Below are 25,715 nucleotides of genomic sequence, written 5' to 3'. Positions count from 1 at the left end.
CTAATACTAAGTTCGATTCTCGAGGTTTTCGAAAAATTTTCCGAAAGTTCCGGCCGTCTGGCTTGTCATTGATTTGCACTACTGAATTTTCGGATACCTCCTTCGATATCATGTTCTCCTAATACAAAACTCAATATTCGAGATTTTCGAAAATTTTCGCCAATTTTCGACCGTCTGGCTTGTGGTGAGTTATACTAGTGAATTTTAGAAAATTTTCGAGCGTCTGACTTGTCGTTGACTTATACTACTGAATTCGTGCCACCTCCTTCGATATCATGTTCTCCTAATACAAAGTTCAATTTCCGAAAATTTTCGGGCGTCTGGCTTGTGGTTGAGCTGTACTACTGAATTTTCGGATATCTCCTTCGATATCATGTTCTCCTAATACAAAGTCCGATTTCTCGAAAAATTTTCGAAATCCTTGAAAATTGAATGTTGTATTAGGAGAACATGATATCGAAGGAGGTGGCACGAAATTCAGTAGTGCAAGTCAACGACAAGCCAGACGGTCGAAAATTTTTCGAAAATCTCGAAAATTGAACTTTGTATTAGGAGAACATGATATCGGAGGAGGTGGCACGAAATTCAGTAGTATAAGTCAACGACAAGTCAGACGGCCGAAAATTTTCGAAAATCTCGAAAATTGAGAAAGTATTAGGAGAACATGATGTCGCAGGAGGTGGCACGAAATTCAGTAGTATAAGTCAACGACAAGTCAGACGGCCGAAAATTGGCGAAAATTTTCGAAAATCTCGAAAAATGAGTTTTGTATTAGGAGAACATGATATCGAAGGAGGTGGCACGAAATTCAGTAGTATAAGTCAACGACAAGTCGGACGGTCGAAAATTTCGGAAATCTCGAAAATTGAGAAAGTATTAGGAGAACATGATGTCGCAGGAGGTGGCACGAAATTCAGTAGTATAAGTCAACGACAAGTCAGACGGCCGAAAATTTTCGAAAATCTCGAAAATTGAGAAAGTATTAGGAGAACATGATGTCACAGGAGGTGGCACGAAATTCAGTAGTATAAGTCAACGACAAGTCAGACGGCCGAAAATTGGCGAAAATTTTCGAAAATCTCGAAAAATGAGTTTTGTATTAGGAGAACATGATATCGAAGGAGGTGGCACGAAATTCAGTAGTATAAGTCAACGACAAGTCAGACGGCCGAAAATTGGTGAAAATGTTCGAAAATCTCGAAACTTGAACTTTGTATTAGGAGAACATGATGTCGCAGGAGGTGGCACGAAATTCAGTAGTATAAGTCAACGACAAGTCAGACGCTCGAAAATTTTCGAAAATCTCGAAAATTGAGAAAGTATTAGGAGAACATGATGTCGCAGGAGGTGGCACGAAATTCAGTAGTATAAGTCAACGACAAGTCGGAATGTCGAAAATTTCGAAAATCTCGAAAAATGAGTTTTGTATTAGGAGAACATGATGTCGCAGGAGGTGGCACGAAATTCAGGATTTTCGGGAAAAATTGAGGGTTCAATAAATATTAGATTCAGATTTTTATTACATTGTGTCTTTATTTATTCATTGTAGATCCATACATAAAACGTTTGTACATATTTTGTATGTGCATAAATTATGATCTAAACATTCATAAGAAGAACACCTATTTTGATTTTTGGTCATCCAGAATTTTAGTCTTGCTCAAGTCGACTCTGCATACCGTCAGACTTCTACTGAAATTCTGCTGCGGACTGCAGTCACAGACGAGGTATACACAATTATATTAGATGGCCGGTCCACTGCTATACTGCACCGTGACTGTTACAGTTCTTGAGATACATCAGACCCGTACAGTTGTTACGACCCGAGTCGGGATAGGTCAGGACTAGGAGGGGTGGAGGACCGAAACGTCCGGCCACCTCGTTTCCTGCAGTGTCGCCAGATGAGGGGAGTCATCTATAAGATAGAAAATGCCAATGAATGAGTTATAATACAATATAGAAATATAAACAATATGGAAAATACAAGTAAATGAATTATAATGCAATATAGAAATATGAACAGTGTAGAAAATACAAATAAATCAACTATAATGCAATATAGTAGTATAAAGAATATAGAAAACAAAAGTAATAAGCATAATGCAACCGTAATAATGAAATAAAAATGTAATAAATGTAATACATGTAATAAATGTAATAAATGTATAATAAATGTGGTGAGCGGAATAAATCAAGAAGATAGATGAAATGGAAATACAGGTAATGAACATACGACCTGTACTATTCGAGAGCCAGACTGGAAATGAAAGAGTGAGGCTTTGTCCTCCGCCGTATTGATACGCGGAGCGCGGACCATAAGAATTTGGCTACAACGTGTAATTAGTCACGTAGGCCAAGGATGCGTTTTTACGCGCAATTGTCGTATACATGGCGGCAGAGGACGGCCGACGCGTGTAAGAAAAAGTGTGTAGCGGAACAGAGCCGGTCGCGCTCGGCGGACTCGTTGACGCATTAAATGTTAATTTAGAGGCAGTTGCGCTTCCCTCAACAAAAGAATGATTGTACAATTGCGTAAATGACAACTAATAATTAAAAATGATAATAATTATATTCTTTCTTTCAAACAGAGAACAATAAATATACAATAGGAAAAACTCCCATCTCTCTCGATTTCACTCGTGATATTTCGCATTTCTGCATCATTACTTACATTCAAATTTTGGCTAATTAGACTAGATCTAACGTTGGTATGACGTCATACCTCGAATATACAGTTCGACTACAGGAGGGAGAAAATTTAAGGGATGGCACTCGACGAAAATGAAGAATAAAATAATTTCGATTCGGGCTTCGTTATTTAGTTATTAACAATTAAAAATCCGCCTAAAGTGCGGCAACGCGACCAACACAGAGGTGTACATTGCATACGTCATAGAGGCGCGCGACAGTCACGTATCAAGTGACAAATGCATGCATATCTTGGTTCTCATTTGGGGCCCCAGCGAGGTGAAAAGGTTTAATAAATCGTTGGACGACATTGAACCTACCTACTCGTTAAAATCCACAAGGGCATTTTTAATATCCGCCCTATGGAATTATCGAGTAGAAGGGGTCAACGCCCTTTCACTTTTAAATTGTTCTAACACGTATCCACAAATCCTTATCCTGCACTATAATTGTTCATTGTTCAGAACCACCCCTTAAATTTTCTTAAATTATATATATAAATTTCTGAATTCTTCCAGTATTTTTCCTACCAGTATAATAGTTCTCCACTGTTTTCCCAACAAACTTACTCAGGACGTAAATAGATACGTTCCTGGCTTAGGTCGCGCATGCACGTGGAAAGCGCACAATATTTCATGACTGTGTTGGATGCGCAGTAAAATAATGAGGTTAACAAATCCTTAGTTCGAGAGATCGAAAAAGTGACAGTACGAGAAACAATACTGTATAAACAATCGTACAGCCACGTGTGCAATTAATTGTTATAAAGTATAAAATAAATGTTCTAATTGTGACATTGTAACACGAAACGGACAATATGGAAGGAGAAGTAGACACGGGTAAGCATGTTAACCTCAAAGAAATACCTGGAACACATAGAAATCTCAAAGAAATAGCTGAAACCTATCAAAAATTACTGGACAGTAATGACAAAGACAAGATAGTGGAGTATCTGAAAATGGTAGAGGAGGAGCTAAGTAATATGAGGGAAGAAGTAGATGACGCGGAAAGGAAAAAGGAAGTCACTGTAGTGCTCGCAACAGTGAATTTAAATCTTGGTACTGTATTGTCTGATATGGAGGAGTTGAGAGCAAGCGAAGAAAGCTTGACGAAATGTATAGACTTACTCGAAGACGAAGAAATTCAGATGAAAGAAAAAATCTATCCGATGGTTCACGCTCTGAATCTATTAGGTATTATTTGGTCCCAATGGAACCAGCCCGAGAAAGCTGAACATTTTTTACATAGATCGGAGCAAGCCTTCGTTGAGTACACGAGTAATAAGGACTACGAGCTTCCCTCTGACATGGATAAACTTAGACCTAACTCTTGTAAACGCAGCCCTGAAACCAAAGATCAGAAAACGTGTCGGGAATCGTTCGAGGAAATGTATACGGAAACGTTGTATTATCTAGCTCAGGTATATCGAACTTTAGACGATCATGCGAAAACAGCTCTATATTGTCATAGAACTTTGAGCAGACAGTTGTGTCACAACAAAATTACGGAAAAGCTAGATTACGTTGATTGGGCTTTAAATGCAGCGACGTTATCTCAATATTTCTTAAAAATCGAGGGCTTTACTCAAGCAAGACATCATTTAGCTGCCGCATCTTATATATTACAAACATACGAGAATATATTGAAGAAGAAAACCGAGGAGGACCCAGATTCTGAAGCAATTGCTGCGGAATGGGAAAATTTTAAACACAGAAGCGCAGATGTTGCTATGTGTTGGGCGAAGTACGGTATCTTACTTTTAGATCTGTCCTGGCAAAGACTTTTACAGAAAAGCGAGACAGATGAAGATAATAACGAGACGCTTCAAGAAACGGATAGTAAAGACGTATCGGAATTAGAATCTGTTAAGGACTTAAAATTCGATGATTTAGAAGAAACAGTAGAACCGATAGCAAGCCAGGTTACCGATCAATATTTGTTAGATTTCGATGATGCTAGACCAGTATTTTTAAATATTCAAAAATGGTTGGTGCAGGCTGAGTCCTATTATACTTTAAACGAACATGCATCCGATCATGTAGTAATCGCACAAGATCTTGCACAAGCATACTATTATTTATCGTTCTTCGAAGAGGATGAAGACAAACAAGCAAAAATGCACAAAAGGAGGGTAAATGTTTTAGAAGATGTTGTTAAAGAATTAAATCCTCAATTTTATCAGTCTGCGTGTAGACAAATCTGGATTAGATTAGGAGAAGCATATTCAGACATACTTGACATAAAGCTTGAGCGTCTGAAAACCACAGAAAGAAAGCCGCAAGCAATAGCAAAGATTAATCGATTGGCTCAAAATGCTATAAAATATTTCCAGAAATTTCTAGATTCTTTACAGCATTGTCCGACCGATCCTAAAATGCCAGAGTTCTCTGAAGATGTATTGCGACCAGCGTTGTCTTCTTATTTTCATATTGGTAGACTGTATGGTAAAATAATATGTACCGACAAAGTAGTCCAATTAATCAATGATGAAAATAGTATAAACGCATTGAAGTTTGTTGTTGATTATTGCGAGAAATATCCTGAAGCAGCGGATATTATGAAACCTGCATTATATCTTTGTAAAGAATTTGTGACGTTATTGTCGATCAGACTAGGTAACTTAAAAGCAGCAATGATAAAGTAGTTGATAAAGTATCATTCTATTACATGAACATATTTTTATGTTTTTATTTAATTTCCATCTATCATTCTTTGTGAATATATATGATTGCACTTCACAAATGAACACATTATGATAGTAATTGGCAATAGTACCATTCCATTGCATTATGTATATTTGTATTTCTACATACACTGTTGTGCAAAAGAAAGAAGCACCCAGCCATATTCTATAGAAAAGTATGATATAAAAATCAAATAAGTTTTGGAAAAGGATTCCACCGTTTTAAGTTTTCGCTGTAAATTTCGAATAGTTCTGAGAATGTGTTATTGCGGATTATCTAATACTTTAAATGCAATAAATCAATCATTGTGTACAATATAATTTCTACATAAAGATATTGTTTGTTATCTTATAATTATACTGGGTGCTTCTTTCTTTTGCACAATGGTGTACATTTATTTTTATTTTAGAAGTTCTATAACTGTTGTACAAACTTTATTTTACAGACAGAGAGTTTTCTATTAACATAATAAATTATATTTCAGCCTTTGAATTAATGACTGTATTATATACTCTTAAGAAGGAAATAAAACTGCTTTAATGTAAATGTACGTACAAAATTGTGGTCTTTCTTGATACCTTGATCTTAGACATAGAAAAAATTACAATTTCAGATCATCTCGTTACTATGAATTTATGATAAACACCTCTTTATTTATCATGTTTCACACATAAATAGCTGTGCCTTTAAATGTTATCTATATTAATTAAAAGACGATGTAAATAATTGGTATTTAATTTTTAAGTCGGTATGGCAGTCACATTGAAACTGATATTCGAGAAGGTTGCACATGTCAGTGGCAGATGGTAGCACCAATCACATTTTGAATTTTGACAACTTTACAGAAATGTTTATTTGAAACTATAAATTTTACAAATACATTATTTTTACTATTAATATAGCACGATTCACTACCAATTACAATTATTGAAAAAAAGCAATTTCATCAAATATTTTACAAAATATTTTTATTGCTATTAGATTATTATTACATTAAACTTATTATTATTAAATTCATTATTATTAGAGATTATATTTATTTATTAGATTCAATTTATTTCATTCTAATACAGATTTACTGAATTAAAAATTATTTTCATTTTCTTTTTTAATTTCAAAGTTTTTAAATCAGCGTGTAGAAGCTGATGAGAGATACAAAGGATATATTGGGTTGGCAAATAATTAATAATATTTCAATATTTCTATTTCATATCTTATCTAGCTTATGTTGTTCTAGAATTTTTGATATCCAAAGTTCGATACATTTGTTTCACTATCAATGAAGCTTTTCGGTACTTAAAATTTTTCTCATATTTTGACTACTGATACGTAAATCTCTTAAATCTAGAACGTTCTATATCTTTTTACTATTAATATCGAAAATTTCTTACATCTTTCAGCTACTAACGCAGATTCTTGGAAACGTAAGTTTCACAAAAAATAGAACAAAATATAGAAAATAATAGATCGTTTTTACACGTTTTTAAACATTGCTACCACATTGGTGGATTAAGTGGTTTTCTAAAATTAATCTATAATTGATTTGTGGTAAATGTTAAGCAAAATAGATATTATTAAATTAGTAGTACAAAAATGTAGACAATTTTAGATATACACTACTGTGCAAAAGAAAGAAGCACCCAGTATAATTATAAAATATAATGACAAACAATATCTTCATGTAAAAATTGTATTGTACAATGATTGATTGACTGCATTTAAAGTGTTAGATAATCCGCATTAACACATATTCTCAGAATTATTCAATTAAACAGCGGAATCCTTTTCAAAACTTACTGTGTTCTTACTTGATTCTTTACGCTTTTCTATTAAATATGGCCGGGTGCTTTTCTTTTGCACAGTAGTGTATTTTCGGATATAAAATCTACACTGACGTCCAGAGATCATTGCATACCATTGAGTATCGCATTAGGAGAGATCGATCTCGCTTCGATCGACGACGAGACGTCTTTGGAATTGTCAGAGTGGGGTGAACAAGTATTTTAAACGTCAATATACCTGCTCAGGTGTCGCTGTCTCAACCAGAAACTGCAGGCTGCAAGGTGCTCACAGGTGCATGACTATTCTTTATGCGTTTCCCAAACATAAGCGGCAGGTCCACAAGGGGCACACGGGCACACCCCAAAGAGGTCATCTAATCGACAACCATATTGTCCTCGTGGTCAGCTACCAGGCATCTTTTCACTTTTGCTCGAATCAGGTCTCGTCGGAGCACGTATCGACGAACCGACGTGGTCTCATTCGGTAGAACGAGAATGAGGGAAATAGGTAATGCTAATAAGAAGCAGCATTTCATTTTTAGTAGCGCTTTTCATTTAACTCCAAAGAAAAATGTTTTCGGCCTCTGGAGAGACTGAACATTTTTCTAGAACAATCGTCAATCTTATCTCTAGACTCGATTCAACATTCTATCAACATACTGTTACAATAACGACACACCGGGACCAATCGTTGCGTTACTCGATCAACAGAAATGGCTGTTGAATGAAAATCGTGGAGGTACGCTAGAATAAATGATCGATTCTAAGATGTTCGCGAAGGTTTTATCTCGCAGAATGCACATGTGTAGCTCGAGAAGCTACACTGCTACGGAACAATAATAAATCAAAAAGAACCGTAAGAGCTTAGCGGCGCGTCGCGGCTGCTTGTTTCTGGAACGTTTCGTCGAAGAAGGTCTCCGCTGGGTCGCAGCCAGAATTCGAAGCTTAGGGACTCGTGACATGAACTTCGTTAATTGTTATCTCGCGTTTCTCTCCCTGTGTTCATCTCTGTCTCGGTCACGGAGGGTCCTTCTCCTCAGGTAGACGAAGACGGGGGGAACCAGAGGGGACACGAGGGAAGCCACCTGTAATGCGTGTAACGGTACAGAGGAGCGTACGGTGGCGCCGATTGTTGGCGACGGGAACTAAAATCTCCTTAGGCGAGGTCGAGCGACCGCATACCACGATCCGAGGAATCGCGTTGTGAACGCAGTCGGTGTCCGGTCGTCCGGGAACGCTCAAATTGCGAAGGTAAAACCGCGAGAGGTGGTGGTCCTGGAAAGTGTCGATCGTCCAGGCTATCCGGCGACGTGTAACCGAGTGACCGGCCGTGACACACGCGCAAAATTTTTGCTTGTCGCGGGAGATCCTCGACGGCGAACGACCGGTCGGCGGCTCCGTTTTCCTCTCCGTTTCACTTCTCCTTTCCGCCTTACCTTCTCCTTTGTTCGCCGCGACCGCTCCTCCGAGAGAGGATCCTCGTGGTTCCCGTGAGAGTTGCGTGTTTGCCTTTGCCGCACACCGTCGTGCACCAGTGATCCACGTCCGCGGCAGCAGAGTTACCCGTGGGTGACATCGTCCCTCTGTTCGCCGGAGCCCGAACCCCGGAGTCTAGAAAAAAGGGAGTCCACCAGCGACAGGAGGCTTCAAGAGTAAGTGGAATTTGTCGTTGACGTGAGAGCATGTTGCTGCTGCTCGGAGACATCAACGCCTGGTCAGGGCATGCGCTTCCGTGCTTCGCGTTGCCATCGTTCGTTCCCACCGCGTGCTACACGCTCGTCCCCCTGTCGCATCGTTCTGACAACAAGGATCAAGGAACTCCAGGTGATACCCTATTCGCGGCTCGATTTTAAAATGGCGCTACACCCGGAGATCACATTGGAGACGAGGCCTCTGGATGCTGCGGGACCCGAAATGCCATCGAACGTGTCTCCTCGAACCCTGCCCCCTCCCACCGTCATCCTCTCATCTCTTTCTCTCTTTTTCCACGTCAAATCACTATCCTTTCTCTGCCATAAACATGAAGTTTCGTGCTCCTTGTGTCACGTTGCCGATCGAGGCACACCAGTTCGGAGACGCTGGAATTCTCATGATCTAGCACACGCGCCACACGGACAGGTTGATTATTTATTTATGAGCCGACCCTGTCGTAAAGCGATAGCGAACGGGGCGAGGACGGTGTGTAGCCAAGGCTTATAGAAGTCGCGGAGGAACGGTCGGATTGAATCTTGATGAATTAAGGTGCCCGAAGCTAGGAACGATACGAGGATTCTGTGGAATTCAGGTGTGCGAAGCGTATAGATGATAATGGCGATAGAGGCGGATGAACAAGAAGCGTTCCTCGTTAATGGGAATCGCCGGGAATAGATGCGCCGCATTGTTTACACGCGGCTATTGTGACTCATAGCAACGCGGTGCGTTCAGGTTTATTTATAATGCGAGGAGGATCGCACGTTTTCAGAGATTTTTTTAACAAATCTCAGATCTTTAACCCTTTGCACTCCTTTGTCGAGTGGGACTCGACATCGGAGAAGAGAAAATGTCTTGCTTTATTTATTGAAGGCTTATTTTTTAGGTAAAAACAAATATAAGTTCCACAAATGTAAATTACAACAGAGTGTGAGAACTATATTTAATATAATTAGTAAACGAAATTGTTTAAAATAAGTAGCAGTCAATGGACTTAAAATAGTAGGGAGTTGTTGGCAACAAAATTGATAAATATTGAGTTGGAAAGAAAAGTTCGCAGCGCTTTCAAATTACGAATCGAAGATAAAATTAAGGTATTTATTCATATGTTTATTCAATAGGACGAGAAGTTACAGAACCGAATGGAAAATATGTTATTCGATAAATATATATCTGAATTTTAGCTTGAAATTTTAATTTACAAACGCTCCAAACTTCCGTTCCAACCCAACCATTCGGAGTGCAAAGGGTTACTTTGATCTAGGACTACCATTACTATTTAAAAAGAAAATGGAAGATATAATTCTGACAGTCGTCACAAAAATTAAACAACTATACTCCACGACGTTTTAAATTGTAGAAGATTGCTTTTGAAAGTATCCGAACTGTTACTAAGCGAAACACCAAGTTATTTAAGAGCGCGTTATGAAATTTTCGTCATTACATCGCGGGTGCTCCGGCAGTTTTTTAGTTGAACGTTTTCGCAGCGTGATCCGGACACGTCGTTCGATCTAGATGCCCGATTAGGCGAAAGTATTCAAGGACAGTGAATCGTGTGACCTCCCGCAGTTGCCGGAGAAAGATGCTGTCCCGTTATTAACGTTCATTCATGTCACGTAAAACGATCGAACACGTTGGCGAGTTATTAGCGGCCAGCTATCTAGTGAATCATTACAGGCTGCAACGATATAACCGAGTGTACATAGAGGAAATATATTTGTATATGTATATACGTATCTTCCAGACGTATCCGAGACATTTGAATAATCTCTAAAAATATCCCGTCCGTAGTTGCCGATAACGGTTTCTGGTCGATTCCACAAGAAACTTTAATGTCACTTTAATAGAAACGTTTCAGGATTCATCGGCTGCACGGTATCATAATTTACTCTCTAATCGTACAAAGCTAAGGACCGCTCTGTTCATTTCCATAGATTAAATTCTTTACAGCTGCTAGCGGAGACATGCAAGACGCACGGTGGGGTATTTAGCTCGAAAAGTCGGAAAAAGGTCGATTTCAAAAAGCGAGTCGTAGAAATTTTATTGTCCGACGTAGTTAACCCTTAGCACTCGAGTGGTGACTCTGAGGCGCCACTAAAAATTGCTGTACCATTATTTAAAATATTGGAAATTTTAAGTATTAATAACTTATCTAAAAGGAATTTTAATTTCCTTTAATTTTAAGGTCTGAAAATTAGATTTCAACGCGCCATTAAAAATTGCGCTGTGCCATTATTTAAAATATTGTTTATATTATTAGATATGTTGGTGTCTAATCAATTATTAAACGTTTAAGTATTGCACGAGGTATTATATCAATTTTGTATCCACTAAAAAAATCATTGGAAATGGAAATATTCTAGATCGAAAGATATGTTTTATTTCCGATTTAACACTAAACCTACCGAACTCTAAAAGCAATTAAAATGTTTTAGCTTATACAAATGAGAAGCCTCTATTTACTTAGATCTCGTGCAATTTTTATTACAATATGTGCTTGGATGAAAAAATTTATCGAATCAATTTTCGTATATGTAACTTCATAAGTTCAATAATGATGAAATGAAAAATATAAAATCGGTCATTTGACCGGCAGTGGTAGGTTTAGTGTTAAAATAGCTCCGAGTGCAAAGGGTTAAGGTCTCGAGAATAAAGCTGTTTATTCTATTTGTACACCCGTGAAATACTCTACTTCATCGAAAGTAGAGATTTTATAAGTAAGCATTCTTAAACAGTCTCTGAAACAGCGTTCATTCATTAGAGATTCTCAAGTGTTTCAAGGAAATTGTATAAATTCTTAAACTGCAGAAACTTTTCAAGTATGTATACAGAGCACTTTCGCACAGATTTCATTTCGTTATCATCTAAATTAGTATACTTATTAATATTTGAACGTAATCAATAGTTCTGTAAATTTTCTTACGGTTATAAAAACTTCATTGACAATTTTTTTATACTGTTGAGTTATATTATATGTACTCCTTCTGGTATCATTATATTCGATAAATGAGTAGAAATGAGTATCAACAGTCGCAGCGTGTGTTTCCTAATGAAAATTAATAGTAAGGATTTAAAAATTTCTTGAAATATATATTCCGTGATCTGTACTTTCAGTATTAAAACAATAAATTACATCACATCAACATAATTTACATGCAGAAGTAATTTTATCAGTTTTTCGGTGGAGGCACTCCATTATCTCGATTTTTCAAGGGTTTCCGATAATCTGAGGAAAAAATGTTTCCAACAAAAGAGTTGAACAGTATTTAAACATCTATAAACTTCTATATGTATGTATATAAAATTTCGAAAAGAAATTTTACCGGCAGAAAGTAAAAATCATTTTGATTTTTTAAATGTTAAAATGCATTTTTGAATTCAACGACTATATTATGATCTTGAGCCCTTTATTGATTGATAATGATAAGTAACAAAATTAATATAAACATAAATAATAAAATTTTGCGTGTACGAAAGTTCCTTAAAAAGCAAATTAAGTTTACTGCTACGGTTCGACATGAATTTCCTGGCAAGTTGACAAGATTTATATATTCCCGATCCCCAGAGATCGCATAGTTTACGTAAATGGAGAAATCAGTGCAGTCGCGGCTAGTTATTAGTAATTCGAGCATTTCCGAACTTTTCTTATTTGCAGAATGTATCGCGACGATCTTATTGCGGTGTCGATCGACACGATAGGTTTTATTGTTCATTATGACCAGTAGTTAATTGCTTTCCCGATTGCGCGTGTCGCCGTTGATGCTTTCAATCAATGCGCCGATAAGAAAGCGGCTTTAGGGAAGCACTTTCATCGCGAATTTCAACTCGTTCCGTACCAATGCAATCGAACTTTCGACGGACTGCATAAAACCGTCTTTCCAATTACCGGCAACTGTAAATATTTACAAGATCCTGTAATTGTTTGCGAAACGATATTACCACCGTTGAAACTTTGATCGATTCGATTGGAGGCGTTACAATAAATCACATTCCAATTATTGAAATTTAATTAAAACAACAATTTTATCACGTTCACTGTTTCCTTTTTTAATTATTGTTTGACGTCGCGTTTTTCCAATGTATTTCATTTCATCAATTAACACATCTTTACTTGTCATATGGTTTTGTCTCACATTAAAATTATGCTATACTTCAAAAATTTACACATTAATTATAAGTTTCCAATATTGGTCCCCATTTTATATTAATTTTATTTTATAATTCTATATTATGTAATAATCATCTTATTTGTTAACATTTTTACCATATGATGTCAGTACAATTAACAACATTGTGAAATTATGGTATTAAAGTGTTTACTTACTGAACAGAATAGCTATTTAAAAAATAGGAACCACAATAAAAATTCTTAATACATTTTAGGAAATTTTATTTCCTTCAATTTTAAGGTCTGAAAATCAAATTAAAGTAATGAAAATAATTTAGTTATTTTTTGTGGTATAACTAAACTAAAAATATTGTTTAGATATTGCCCCACTTATACAGAATTATTACATAACTATTAATAAAAATTATGTAAGTTGAGTTCTCAGTGATCAGCATCTTTTTATACCGCGACCAAACAAGAGAGGCATTGAAATCTCCAGAAATTCGCTCGTGGGAACACAATCGGCGACTGTTTTCAACGTTGTTCTTAGTTGTTAAAAAGAACTTACTTGCGATATACATGCTCGATGGTTCCAACGGCGCATACGAAGATAATTAATTTCTCGCGTATCTTTTGTATCGAAAAATAAAAGATGGCGATTATGAATTACATAAGATCCTTGTATCACTGTAGCCAAGCTGCTGCTTTCTCTGTTTGACCTCGATACTTGCTCGACGAAATCTCGATTCTTTTTGATGTTAGATTCGGCTGGGTTGCGTGTATCTGAAAAAAATTCTCGCCGATTATCTGTGATGTCTGATGTTACATTAACCTTCTGTTCATTAGAGGTTATGTCTTCTCCTTCAATACATTTGCTAGAACTTCCTTTACTATTAGAATGTATAGGTTCAAATCAATTTCATTGAAATAAAATTAATCATACAGACTGATCGCTGAAACTGGTGGTACAACAAAAAGGAGGATTATTCTATGCTAAAAAATAAATCCTGAACTAATATTATATATTACCATTTGATTAAACTGAAATATATATCTTTCATTAACGCGCAACTAATTTATGTATCTGTGTCGTTAGATCGTCGCGAAGAAATGTATATTTCACCGAGAGCTCTACAGATTTCGTCGAATATGAATTTTTTGTCGTGCGATATTCCTTTGTTCCCGCGGATTTAATTTGTTCCAACTTCCGTTCCCGACAACAACGGGCAATATTTATCGTGCTCGTTAGAGAAAGTATCTAAATCATAGCCCCGCAAAAGGAACTGCGTGTCATCGGGACTATGCAGATTTACCGGGAAAGAATTTCAACAAAGGTGCAGGGAAACGCATCTCACGACACGAGGAATGGCGGACGGCCGCTGCGGAACAATGTTTCCAGCAGCGGAACATTTTTCCCTATTCCTTTTATTCCCCGATCTTCAAGTTTTGCGACGCACAATTTGTCTCCGTGAACGATTTGACAGGGGGCAAATTATCCATTTCAACGAAATGGAAGGCAATTTATTCGCTGCCCTGAAAACTTATTTCACCGTGTCGAACCAGCAACGACGATTTGTCGCTGTAATTTCGTATAATTTTCTAGGACGCGTCTACCGTTCGTTTTAAAGACCCTTTCCCGATTCTATTACTACCACGTCGCCAACTTCGGAAAAGTATTTTCCTTCTGTCGATTTATTTTTAAATGCTCGGAGATCGTATGTAACTGCAAGATTGTATTTAATTGCAAGCACTGCAGAAGCTTATTGGTAGACTGCGGATCTTTATGCAAAATAAAAATTTTCTTCGTCAATTACAAGGTACTGCAACCAAATAAACATTTTTTTCTTTTAATACTGTCAGCAGGACATAAGTAATGTGTTGCCACTCTTCGAATCTTGTAATGTTTCCACCGTTTAAAATTGCAACTACCTATTTTGATCATTTAAATACATAAAATCTACTTATTAGTAATGGCTTCAAATAATACAGTTGGTCCAGAATTTTTGTGACTGACTGTGTACATTTAATAAGTAGATATATATTTTAAGAAATTTTTAAATCCTTACTATTAATTTTTATCAGGAAATACACGTTGCAACTGTTGATGCTTATTTCCAGGGACCATAACTGTTATAAACAAAAAGAAAAAATTTCATGTAATATTTTGCAAACTTGCTTATATTTTTCCAACTGATCGAACCAGAGCGCCAATAACATTAATTGTAGTGTAAAAAGAAAAAAGTCATAGAATAACAAGTATTTCATCGACTAAAATTCCTTTTGTGCTATGATCACAAACCTTCATCGAATGTAACGATATCAGATAGAGTATACGTAGAGCACCGGATATTACTCAATAGTATAACAAAATAGTCGATGAAGTTTTATAATCGTAAAAATACTTACAGAATTATTGATTATGTTCAAATATTAATAACTAGACCGAGGATTTTATACATGTATGACAAAAATGAGGTGTAATTTAAAACAGTGAAGACATTAAAAGAATTTAGAAATACTGTTATATTATTTTCCACCTATTAAACGTATTAACGAAGAAAATAAATTTCTACCTCACTTTAGTTTGTTGCAATACAGGCATAAAGTATTTATTTTGCATAAAGATGTAACTATACTAATTTCGATGATAATGAAATGAAATCTTGGCGAAAGTACTCTGTATACCTGCTTGAAAAACTTGAGCAATGTAAGAATTTGCACAATTTCCGTAAGACACTTGAAAATCGCTAATGAATGAACACTGTTTCATCCTATAAAATCTCTTGAGTTTCGATGTGAACTAGAGTACTTCAATGTAGAAAAAATGTTTAAATACCGAAGTGTAGAAATAAAAAAATAATATGTGCTGAAGCTTTATTCTTCAGACCTTTAGCTACGTCGAGCAGCAAAAATTGTACGACTTACCAAAAATTTTGAGATTGACTTTTTTCCGACTGTTCGGGTCAAACACCCCACTGTGCGTTCGAAGGTATGTAACCTCTTGGAAAATACGGTAAAAAGAATTGAGTTTTGACCTCGACGATACGGGCATACCCTGTTAAAGGTTAGAATATAACTCAAACCTAACTCAAGCTGTACATCATAATCTGTCAGTGGAAACGACGCGTGGTCGTGGCCGTTCTCTTTCAAGCGCGAGAAACAGACGAATACCGTGATCGACGGTGATTCACGCAGCATCTAGCAGCCGGATCGAGGACCGAGGTATACGCACGGTCGCGAGGATCGATCACGCGGACAGATCCTCGAGTAAAAGTACCTCCTGGCGTCCTTCTGCGGTGCTCACCGTGGAATGTATTTCGCAATTTTATGCTAATTTGGTTAGTCACCCTCGGTAGGTCGGCTGCGCTCGATACGCGCGCACACTGACATGCCGATCGTGTGTTTCTCGTGCCGGAATAGAAGAGGCGTAACTGAAACGAGACAACGACAAGAGACCACGGGAACAATAGCCACGGCAATTTGGCCTTTCTAAGCTATATCGATTGTTCCCCTGTCATTTCGCGACTCCTTATCCCTAAACGCGTCCCATTGACTGCGAGCCGTGCCGCGAGGAGATCGTTACACGGTGTATCCTGTAATCGCGCTGCCTTTATATCGTGACATTGAGATGTTTATGACAATTCGTTAGCCGAGACTTCGGGCCCGCTGATTTGGCAATAAATGCCCGAGATTTATAGTACCGCGAATATCAAGCGAACCCCTTCAGACTCTTTTTATAACCATTTATTGGGAGCCATTTCGTTTGAAATATTGTCTCTACCTTGGTTGCAACAAATCATTTCCTTTGCAATCGCACGGTTGGAATTTCAAACGATCTTTCAAAGTTTGTCTTTAAAAGATGGCGGAAGTAAGTACGAGTTGCACTAATACTTGCGTTTTGTCCTCTTGTTTTACGATTTGTTCCATAACGGTTTTTGTGCGCAGTTTGTCCTACGAAATCGTACTGGTGATTTCTTTGGAAAAATAAATTTTTTTTTATAAAATTAATGAAATAAATCAGAATCAAATAAAAATAAGTTCGCTCTGGTAAGTGTGCTATCATGTTCTAAATAAAATCAAAATCACGTTCAATTTTATTAATAGAATCCGCAGTTCGTCCATCGCCAACAAATAATCAAATCTACACTCCCAGTTTAAGAAACAGCAGATGCGTGTGTTGATGATTTTTATTTTCGTATACATATTGTGAATATAAAAGTAAATTTTTAGAAATCATTATACACGATATTTAAAACTAAATTTTGCACAAAACCTTCGATATCTGAAGTCTCTATAGCATCCCAATACGCTTCAAAGTTAAATAATTCAATAAGACGATCCATGTGCAACATTATTTATTGGAAAAATCAGGAAAGACTGAATCTTTTGCAAATAAATTTCACCCTTTTGCAAGTCAATTTTACCTCTTACCTTTTACAGAAACCTTTTACAATTAAAAGTATTTTTAAATAAGTTTTTGTAGAAAAATTGAATCAAATATAAATTAATTGTTAAGAAATTCAAGATTTTATTTATTGCAATGATGTATATTAAATACTTATTTCAAGTAATTATACCAATTCATTAACTTGAATATGAGTATGAATTGAGTATGAAAACTGTGTGTAGATAAGTTTATTCATTGTAGCCATTTTCTGTGTGATTAATAAATTTTAAAAATGAATGTACATATGTATTTATTAAAGAGTACTGAGTCTTACGTTTCCCTCGCAGTAATGACACCGTTCACGTGTGTGTAAATAAATATATAATTTAATCTAAATATAAACAATTAATTAATTTTAAATATTCTTAATGAGTGAAATTGATCTGCAAAAGGTTGAATTTGATTTGCAAAAGGGTGAATTTGAATTGCAAAACCTACATTATTAAATTCTTTTAATGTTTTTACGGTTTTAAAGTACACCTACTCTATTTTGTTATAAATGCCTAAAATCCGCCGTCTATTTATTACAAACAAACAATAGTACATTATCCCTGACTGTCATCGTGCTATCTTTTTAACTGAGAGTGTAGAATCTCCAGAGAGCTCGAATTCTAGAATATTCTGGCGGCGAATAAAAGTTTTACGCATCACGGGTTAAACATTTCTCCCACTTTCTCTCCGGCAATAACGAGCGTCTGAAACGTTGGCAGATTGTTCGCGATCGGCCTCGCTGAGAGAGAGAAACGGTCGTCGTTCCTTCATCCTTCGTACCCAGGGATCGCTTCTTGCGACAGTTCCGGTATCCCAGGAACGTGAACCAGTCGATTTCAATAGCCGATCGCTTTCCAAACCCGTCGAGAAAACCGCGAACCATTTTCCACTTGTTTTTTTTTCCTGTCCTCCTGCATGTGGCTCCGTTTTCCAATGCGGGCCCGTGAATCATGCGAATGCAACGACGATACCTCAATTTTCCGAGGCGGGCATCGTTTTTGCCCGCGCGAAATAACCGAACGCTTTGCGACATTTCCTGTGTTTCCGACATGCCACGCCGTGCGATCGGTATCAATAACTCTTCCAGCGAACACAGATTTGCAGTAACCCTCGAAGAAAATATTCAACCAAGATAGAGGACGTAATTGTTAAACCAATTATTTGGGCGTATATTAATTGTGAAAAATAGCACTGTACTGGGTGATTCGCGCAACTGTAACAAGCCGTACCTTTTTTTGGTTGGAATTAGAAAAAAAAGTGGATGATTGAAAGTGGACTACATATTCGCGATCATATTTTTTTACATAAGTGCAATGATGCATGTGCATTTACCAGTTGCATTATTTTTCAAAATAGAAACCTTTGTTTTTTTAAACACGCCTACGTAAAAAACTATTAGGATATTCGAGAAATTATGAGTTCGTGAGGAGTTTTGGTAAAATATTTTCGTTAACACTAGATTTACAGGACAAAATTACGAGTTCTAAATATTAGGAGTTTAAAACATGACGGTTGCTAATATTTCTAATTTACTATTATTGAGATTGTTTTTCCCCAAAAGTTTACTTTACTTTTACTCAAAAGTGCCGCCCGTTGAGTTCTGATTTCACTTTTCGAGACAAGACGAAGTTACCTCGATTCGCCATACGAATATATCTGTGGCAGATCTTTGCAATTTGACAACAAATTTTACGTCCACTTGTTGCTTTTTCAAGCCGAATAACAAATCGTACATGCTATTGAAAACATAATAATATGTTCTGTATTAAAAAAGATACTATCAAATAACTCAGTCAGCCAGGCCTGCCTCGAGCAGACATCGAGCACAGCCTGCAATCGTACTATGCCAGCAGATGGCGAGCATTAAGCTGTCAGAACGCGCTCGAAGCTGAGGACGCTCGGAATCTGCTCGATTTTGGACAGCACACTCTGCCAGCACAAGCTGAGAGCAGAATGAAGGCAGCTCGGTACTTCGTTTAAAAGGGCAGCACAGTTGCACTAATATGGCGGATGTCGATCATGTATATCCCTTGTGTAGTCAACCGGGTACCTACGTACGCATTTACTGTACATCTTTCAACAATTTTTTAACGTTCCTCTAAAATATATTACAAAATTTCTCTGAATATCCATTCTTTACTCGCTAATATATTAATTTATAGTCCTATAATGAGAATTTGTGCAAACATGCTAAATATAGGAAGGTTTTAAATAATCTATACATTTTGGTTAACTGCACAAGGGATATTATCCGACGTCCGCCACATTAGTGCGACCGTGCTGCCCTCTTAAACGAAGGACCGAGCTGCCTTCATTCTGCCCTCAGCTTGTGCCGGCACACCGTGCCAGCATAAAGCAATGCTTATTCGGACGCAGAAGTATTTATGTTGTTCTGCTGGCACAGCCTACCATTCAAAGTCGAGCATGTTTGCTTACTGGGAAGTATCGAAGGGTTTATAATAATTTGATCGCTCTCTGCTATTCTCGCAATACAATTGATATGGTTCTAATAATTATCTCGATGACCGTAGAAGATGCGCGAATTCAGTCATGAAGAACGAGTCGACGATCACGATCTTCGCAAGCCTCGTGATCGGAAAGACTAATTCGCTTACCGGAAGTAACGTGCACCGTTTGATTATCATTCGGCTTCCGGCATCGACGTTACCCACGATGGAACACTTCCAGGAGGAAAGTTCAAACGTAAATCTTCGTAGAAAAACCTGAATTTCGCAGGTGGCCAATGTGTCCGCCGTCGAAAAGGATCGACGTGATCCGTTCTGGTCAAGGCTAGCCGGCCTTGAAACGAATACAAGTATCTGGAATGCGGATTTTTGAAGTCGCCGAGATGTTTAGAGACGTGACACACCTGTGCCGATATTCTCTTTTCTCGATGCTTGAATTCCTCGAACATAGAAACACCAACAATTAACATATGTACGTTTATTTCCTGCACAGTTGGAAGACTATGTTTCGCAAGCAATTAACTTCGAACACAGCATCCTCAAATTAGAAATTACGGACCGTTCAATTTAAACGCTTTGATACGTCGAGGAAGATGTTAGATAAGATTCAGAACACTATTGAAGCTAATTAAATCTATTCATAGCTAGACAATATTGACGGTGTATGGTTCTAATTAATTAAGACACTCCAAGACATATATTTTAGAGGTAATTACTTTAGAATTTTAAAAAAGAACTATAACATTGTCTATTTTCAATAAAGAACGGCTCACGTGCGTCTATTAAACTCGAGTTTGATTCGATCGGTTGAAAGTTATGGCATAGCCTTTTCTAATAAGTGTATCAATTATTTATTTAATTGCAGATCATTATTCTAATCGAATGTGTGTAAATGAATAGTTGAGTGCCCTCAATAGTTCCGAATAAATCTTGAACTAATCAATGCCCATTTTTTCGTAGTTGCGTGCTCAGATTAATAAGAGATTCAATTCTTTTTGCAGGAAGCGGAGAAAAACATTCAGGCTCGCCTGTGCAAAATGAGGGTAGCTCGTTCTCATCGACGGTTCTAACACTGCGACAAAATGTACTCCGAGTGGCAAAAGGTGAGTGAATTTTCCCACTTTTCTCTTTTCCATCGAAAGCTTTTTCACGTTCGAGAACGTTTTTCAGCAACTCTTAAATGTCACTTTATACCAGCGCACTGCTGCAAAACTTTCTCCCGTGTAATACCCAGCGTTTAGAAAATTAATCATTAACTCTTTCGTCATCGGCCCGCTCTATCTGTCCCGCGAAATGAATTGCCGACATCTATCGTTAAATTGCATAAGAATGATAATCGGGGATATATTTAAATCGCTCTTGAATCGACGCGGCTCAACGGGATGAGTAAATAATACTTATGTGATACACTTTCGCCGAACAATCAAAATTACAACTGCTACAAAATTCCTGAATAAATGTCCCAAATTCTACTCGGTAAACGAGTTCTGTGCAGGGCTGAGGAATACATGAAATAATTTGATGTAAAATAGTAAGCATTGAAATATTTGTATAAGTAAATACTATTTGCAGATACAAATATAAAATAAAGTAAAATAAAATTGAATTTCTTTATTCAAGCGATGAACTTTAATCAATAAAATATTTTATTCTTTATTCTTTTTGGCAAAAGATCATCGAATAAAAGGAAAAATATCTTATTCATTAAAATGCATTGCATGAATAAAAAATTGGACTCTATTTCACCTGAAAATACCGAAATTACTTTCATGACAACCCAATATTTAAAATTTACTAATATAGATATAAAAAATATTCTACTATTTCATTACATGTTTAAATGATGAGAAAATACTATTTGCTTACACTCGAATCCAAATATAGGAACTGACGACGAAAATGGCTGAATCCATTAAAAGACAGAATGTTCGAAAAGTGTGTTCTGTTTATTAAAGCAAACAAAGTGAATCAGTAACTCATATAAATTACTCTATAATGTAATGATTATATTCTCTAATCATTAAAGAGTATCTATAGATCTATCTATAGTATCTAAGTTACTCTATGTTATTGATTCCAGCTATTAACACAGAAAATAAACGGGTTATGATATCGGTACTATTTTTAGTCACTTGTAAACAAAATCTTATATTATTGATAAAAGTACATGGTACGATAAGAAGTGAAAGGATAAGATATTATTTGCAATATCATTCATTCCAAATACTATTTGATGAAATGTTATTTTCTTATATTTTAATGAAATACCTATTTCTATGAGCTGCTATAATAATGTATATTTCAAATGTTATCTCCATACATAACTACTATTTAAGAAAAAAGTTGATGTGCCAAATTCTGTATCACATGACAAAATAAAATTATTTATAGTCCATTTACTATTTCAAAAATCTATTTTCTCCAACCCTGATTCTGTACGATTCATTATTTTGTTAATTTTGAATATACACACATTGTGCGCGCGAATGTGTTTCATTACATCTCGTTGATTCATTACTGCGCCAAATAACGCGCTCTAACTAGTCCATTGTATCGAACAGCCGAGACTACTTTCCATTAGTTTATCTATTGTACCATTATTTCGCGAATTTGATTTACCTATGTGTATATAGGGTATGCACGAGTGTGTCTCGCTGTGCTCGGCGGTTTAATTGTTCCTCGAAATAATGCGTTCCAACTACATAGTCGCGGAGTCCTCATTCTGTCGTGGCGCGAGGTGATTTATAAAAGCGACTCGATTCAAGGATATACAGTGGGTGTAAGAAGTATTCGTACACCCTTTAAAATGGAATAACTTTTTTATAATTGTACCAAACGACCTGCTTTTTTATAATCAATTAGAAGCATTGATTTACAAAATGATATGCAAAAAAAATTTCTAGCAAAAATTCTATGTAACTATTCTTTTTGCTATTCTAGCAAAAATTTCTATGCAAAAAAGACTTCTAATTGATTATAAAAAATCAGGTCGTTTGGTACAATTATAAAAAGGTTATTAGTTTTTAAAAAGTGTACGAATACTTTGTACACCCACTGTATAGATTATCTCTCCGAGAAGTAGAGTACGCGGATAACCTCCAGCAATTGCGAAACGTGCGAATACACCCAGGAAATCGGTCGTCGCGAATTCAATGGCCTGCGTAGGTAGTGTCCTGAGTTAGGCGACGCGCAGCGCGTCGAGACGCGTCGTGTCGACAGCTTCTCCGCGAAAAAGCAATTTTAATTGTTGAACAATCGAGTACTCACGGGTCATTGCGTTTCGTTGCACAATGTTTACGTGGTCAGGATCGTACCCGGGGATTGTTGCGTGGTCGGAGTCAATGATCTGTGCACACGCAATTGCGTTGTCGTATATATCGTACGAACCCAGCCACTTTCGAATGCCTCTGCGCTTCGCGCCGTTTCGTCCGGCGCAGCGGCGACCTAATCGCACTGTGCTCTCGCCGTCTACGCTTGCGAACACGCCGCGCTTGCTATTATATTTTCGCTGCTCGCTTCGTTGACCCGGCGATCGCCAGAAAATCCATGAAAACTATTGCGTAAAAACGAAGGCATCGCTCGTGCTCCCGGAATCTGATGGAACGTCAAACCTCTTTATGCAATCCGCGCGTTGTTTTCGTATCGCTACACTTTTGTAATAATAGTAATTTATTGTAACGACCGCGCATTGTTCAATACCTTTTTTTCAGATATGCAGCATAAGTAACAAATTCTTTATGCATAATTTAATAGAAATAATCATCTTATGGTAACATAATAAGTACAAAATAATTAGAGCATTGTTGTATTATCTATTATTAAGAAATAGTAAGCGAATAAAATGTTGTTTGGAAAAATGTATCCGACATTTTGTAATCAATCAATTCAATCAATTCAATCAATCAATTCAAATTCATATTAGTTGTCTAATATTTACTTACATTTCAACGAGCATGTGTAACTACTTTAATGCGTTTTGGCATTGATTCAATTAAATTTTTAAAAAATAGATTTTTCATCGTAGTATTGGGTTTTGTAATAAATTCCCGCGTTTTTTGTATTAGCGATGGTAAGTGATAGACCATCGCTAACCATCTTCACTCCATGGGCTTTACTCGAAATCTTGAAGCTTGGGTGCTACACAACTTGAATGAGATGTCGAGCAGATGTCAAAAACGAATTTTTCTGCCTCCTGGAATTTCCATTGAAAAAAGCCTGAAAATTGATTCAAATTAATTATTAATTCGAAAAATTGAAGCAGATAGGTTTGTAGAGCAAGAAAACGACTTGGTTATGCATATACAATATTACCTAACAAAACACAAAATTGCGGGAAAAAAATAAAATACAAAAAACGCGGGAATTTATTACACAACCCAATAGTATTAAAGACTACGTTTGTGATATTTTTCTTCGTTCCGGGGAATACGTACATTGATTTTAGCTATGATCTGCGTTCGTGATTGTACAGATGGACAAGAATCGTAAAGTTAATCGGACGTGTTTGTCTTTCAAGATAACAGCCGCAGAAATTCTTCAAAGTTGGAATCCAATTTTATAGCGGAAAATAATTTAACATCTTGAGAGAAAATTTTTAGATGAGCATATTTCTTTAAGAAATTATAGTACAAATTAAATCATTATTTACTGTGATTGGACTAAGTTAATCAACTTGTTTGTCTTTCAAGATAACAACTGAAAAAATTCTTCAACGTTGGCATGCAATTTTATAGCGGAAAAATAATTTAAAATCTTGAGAGAAAATTTTTAGATGAGCATATTTCTTTAAGAAATTATAGTACAAATTAAATCTTTATAACTGTGATCGGACCAAGTTAATCGGACTCGTTTATCTTTCAAGATAACAACCGCAAAAATTCTTCAAAGTTGGAATCCAATTCTATAGCGGAATATAATTTAAAATCTTGAGAGAAAATTTTTAGATGAGCATATTTCTTTACAAATTAAATCGTTATTTGCTGTGATAAATTTTGGAGATAGTCTTCATCATATTTTTTACTTCCTGTTCCAATGGAAATAATACAAAGGTGAAAAGAAACAACAAATAGGAAATTTCGATTTCCCAGCGTACACTGACAAAACATTTTACTACTGTACAAATGAGGGTTAAGTGTTTAATGAACAGTCGTGCGTGGCGTACTCGCTCGTGCGAACTTGTAATTGAACACAATGGTTTCGCTTGGAAAAATGGAAAAGGTGTTAGCAAGTTCAACACGCGTTCCGTCCATTTAAAAATGAAAGACTGTCGCTGCTTTTCAACATTTAGATAAATCTTGTTCGAAGGATTTTCAATTAACTGTATTTTGAAATGTAATTTGATAGGGTTTTCAATGATCACAAAAGGAACTGTGGCGCATTAGGTATCGAAGCCGAAGCGACGTACGTTCCATTACTTCGATCTTTTTAATATCGGTTACGCTGCCCGACGACGACGTCTTCCTCAATTATTCGTGAGCTCATTATTCTTGATTGGCCCCGTGTAATACTAAGCCAGTAAAAGTGAGAACGCGGGTAAATCTGGCCGAACTTCGGAAAAGTGGTTGCAAGTATCTCTAACTTGAAAAGTAAAACATTTTTTTTATCGCACGTTCAGGTTTCTTGTTTTTCTCAAAATTTGGATCCGAAGACCTTTATTTTGTTCATCAAACATATATTTTGTGATGATTACATTGCAAATCTTTATGCAAAATACACATTTTCCGAGTCAATCAAAAAACTAAATTGGAATGTAGTTTCTGTTTTAATGATTTTAATAAGTCGAAAATGTAACGATATTATTAAATTCTTTTAATGGCTCCATGATCTTATGTTCGCCTATTAATTTTTCTACTGAATGACACT

At 36.5% G+C, this 25,715-nt stretch overlaps 2 protein-coding genes and 1 long non-coding RNA gene across 3 annotated transcripts in view; 2 read left to right on the top strand and 1 right to left on the bottom strand.

The window, feature by feature from the left end:
* Nucleotides 1-1,531: 1,531 nt before the first annotated feature.
* LOC143215254 (uncharacterized) lies at nucleotides 1,532-22,706 on the bottom strand. Its single transcript, XR_013010337.1, has 3 exons — nucleotides 20,004-22,706; nucleotides 7,392-13,733; nucleotides 1,532-1,915 (listed from the first exon to the last, which is right to left on the bottom strand). It is a non-coding gene; the product is annotated as an uncharacterized LOC143215254 (long non-coding RNA).
* On the top strand, nucleotides 3,315-5,931 carry LOC143214804 (KIF-binding protein). Its single transcript, XM_076436209.1, has one exon. It carries the CDS (start codon nucleotides 3,506-3,508, stop codon nucleotides 5,330-5,332), a length of 1,827 nt encoding a protein of 608 aa, XP_076292324.1. The 5' UTR covers nucleotides 3,315-3,505; the 3' UTR covers nucleotides 5,333-5,931.
* Myo10a (unconventional myosin 10A) overlaps nucleotides 8,665-25,715 on the top strand; it is a 120,519-nt gene continuing 103,468 nt past the window's right edge. Inside the window, exons 1-2 of the mRNA XM_076437202.1 lie at nucleotides 8,665-8,805; nucleotides 20,855-20,956. Of these exons, the coding sequence (XP_076293317.1) occupies nucleotides 20,936-20,956 (21 nt within the window). The 5' untranslated portion in view covers nucleotides 8,665-8,805; nucleotides 20,855-20,935. The remainder of the gene's footprint in view (nucleotides 8,806-20,854; nucleotides 20,957-25,715) is intronic.

Source organism: Lasioglossum baleicum, chromosome 13 (assembly GCF_051020765.1).
Source record: "Lasioglossum baleicum chromosome 13, iyLasBale1, whole genome shotgun sequence".
Taxonomy (NCBI): Eukaryota; Metazoa; Arthropoda; class Insecta; order Hymenoptera; family Halictidae; genus Lasioglossum; species Lasioglossum baleicum.
This window is presented reverse-complemented; position numbering and strand designations above follow the sequence as displayed.

Coding starts and splice junctions, on each gene's coding strand:
- LOC143214804 (XM_076436209.1), top strand. CDS start 3,506: ATGGAAGGAGAAGTAGACACGGGTAAGCATGTTAACCTCAAAGAAATA.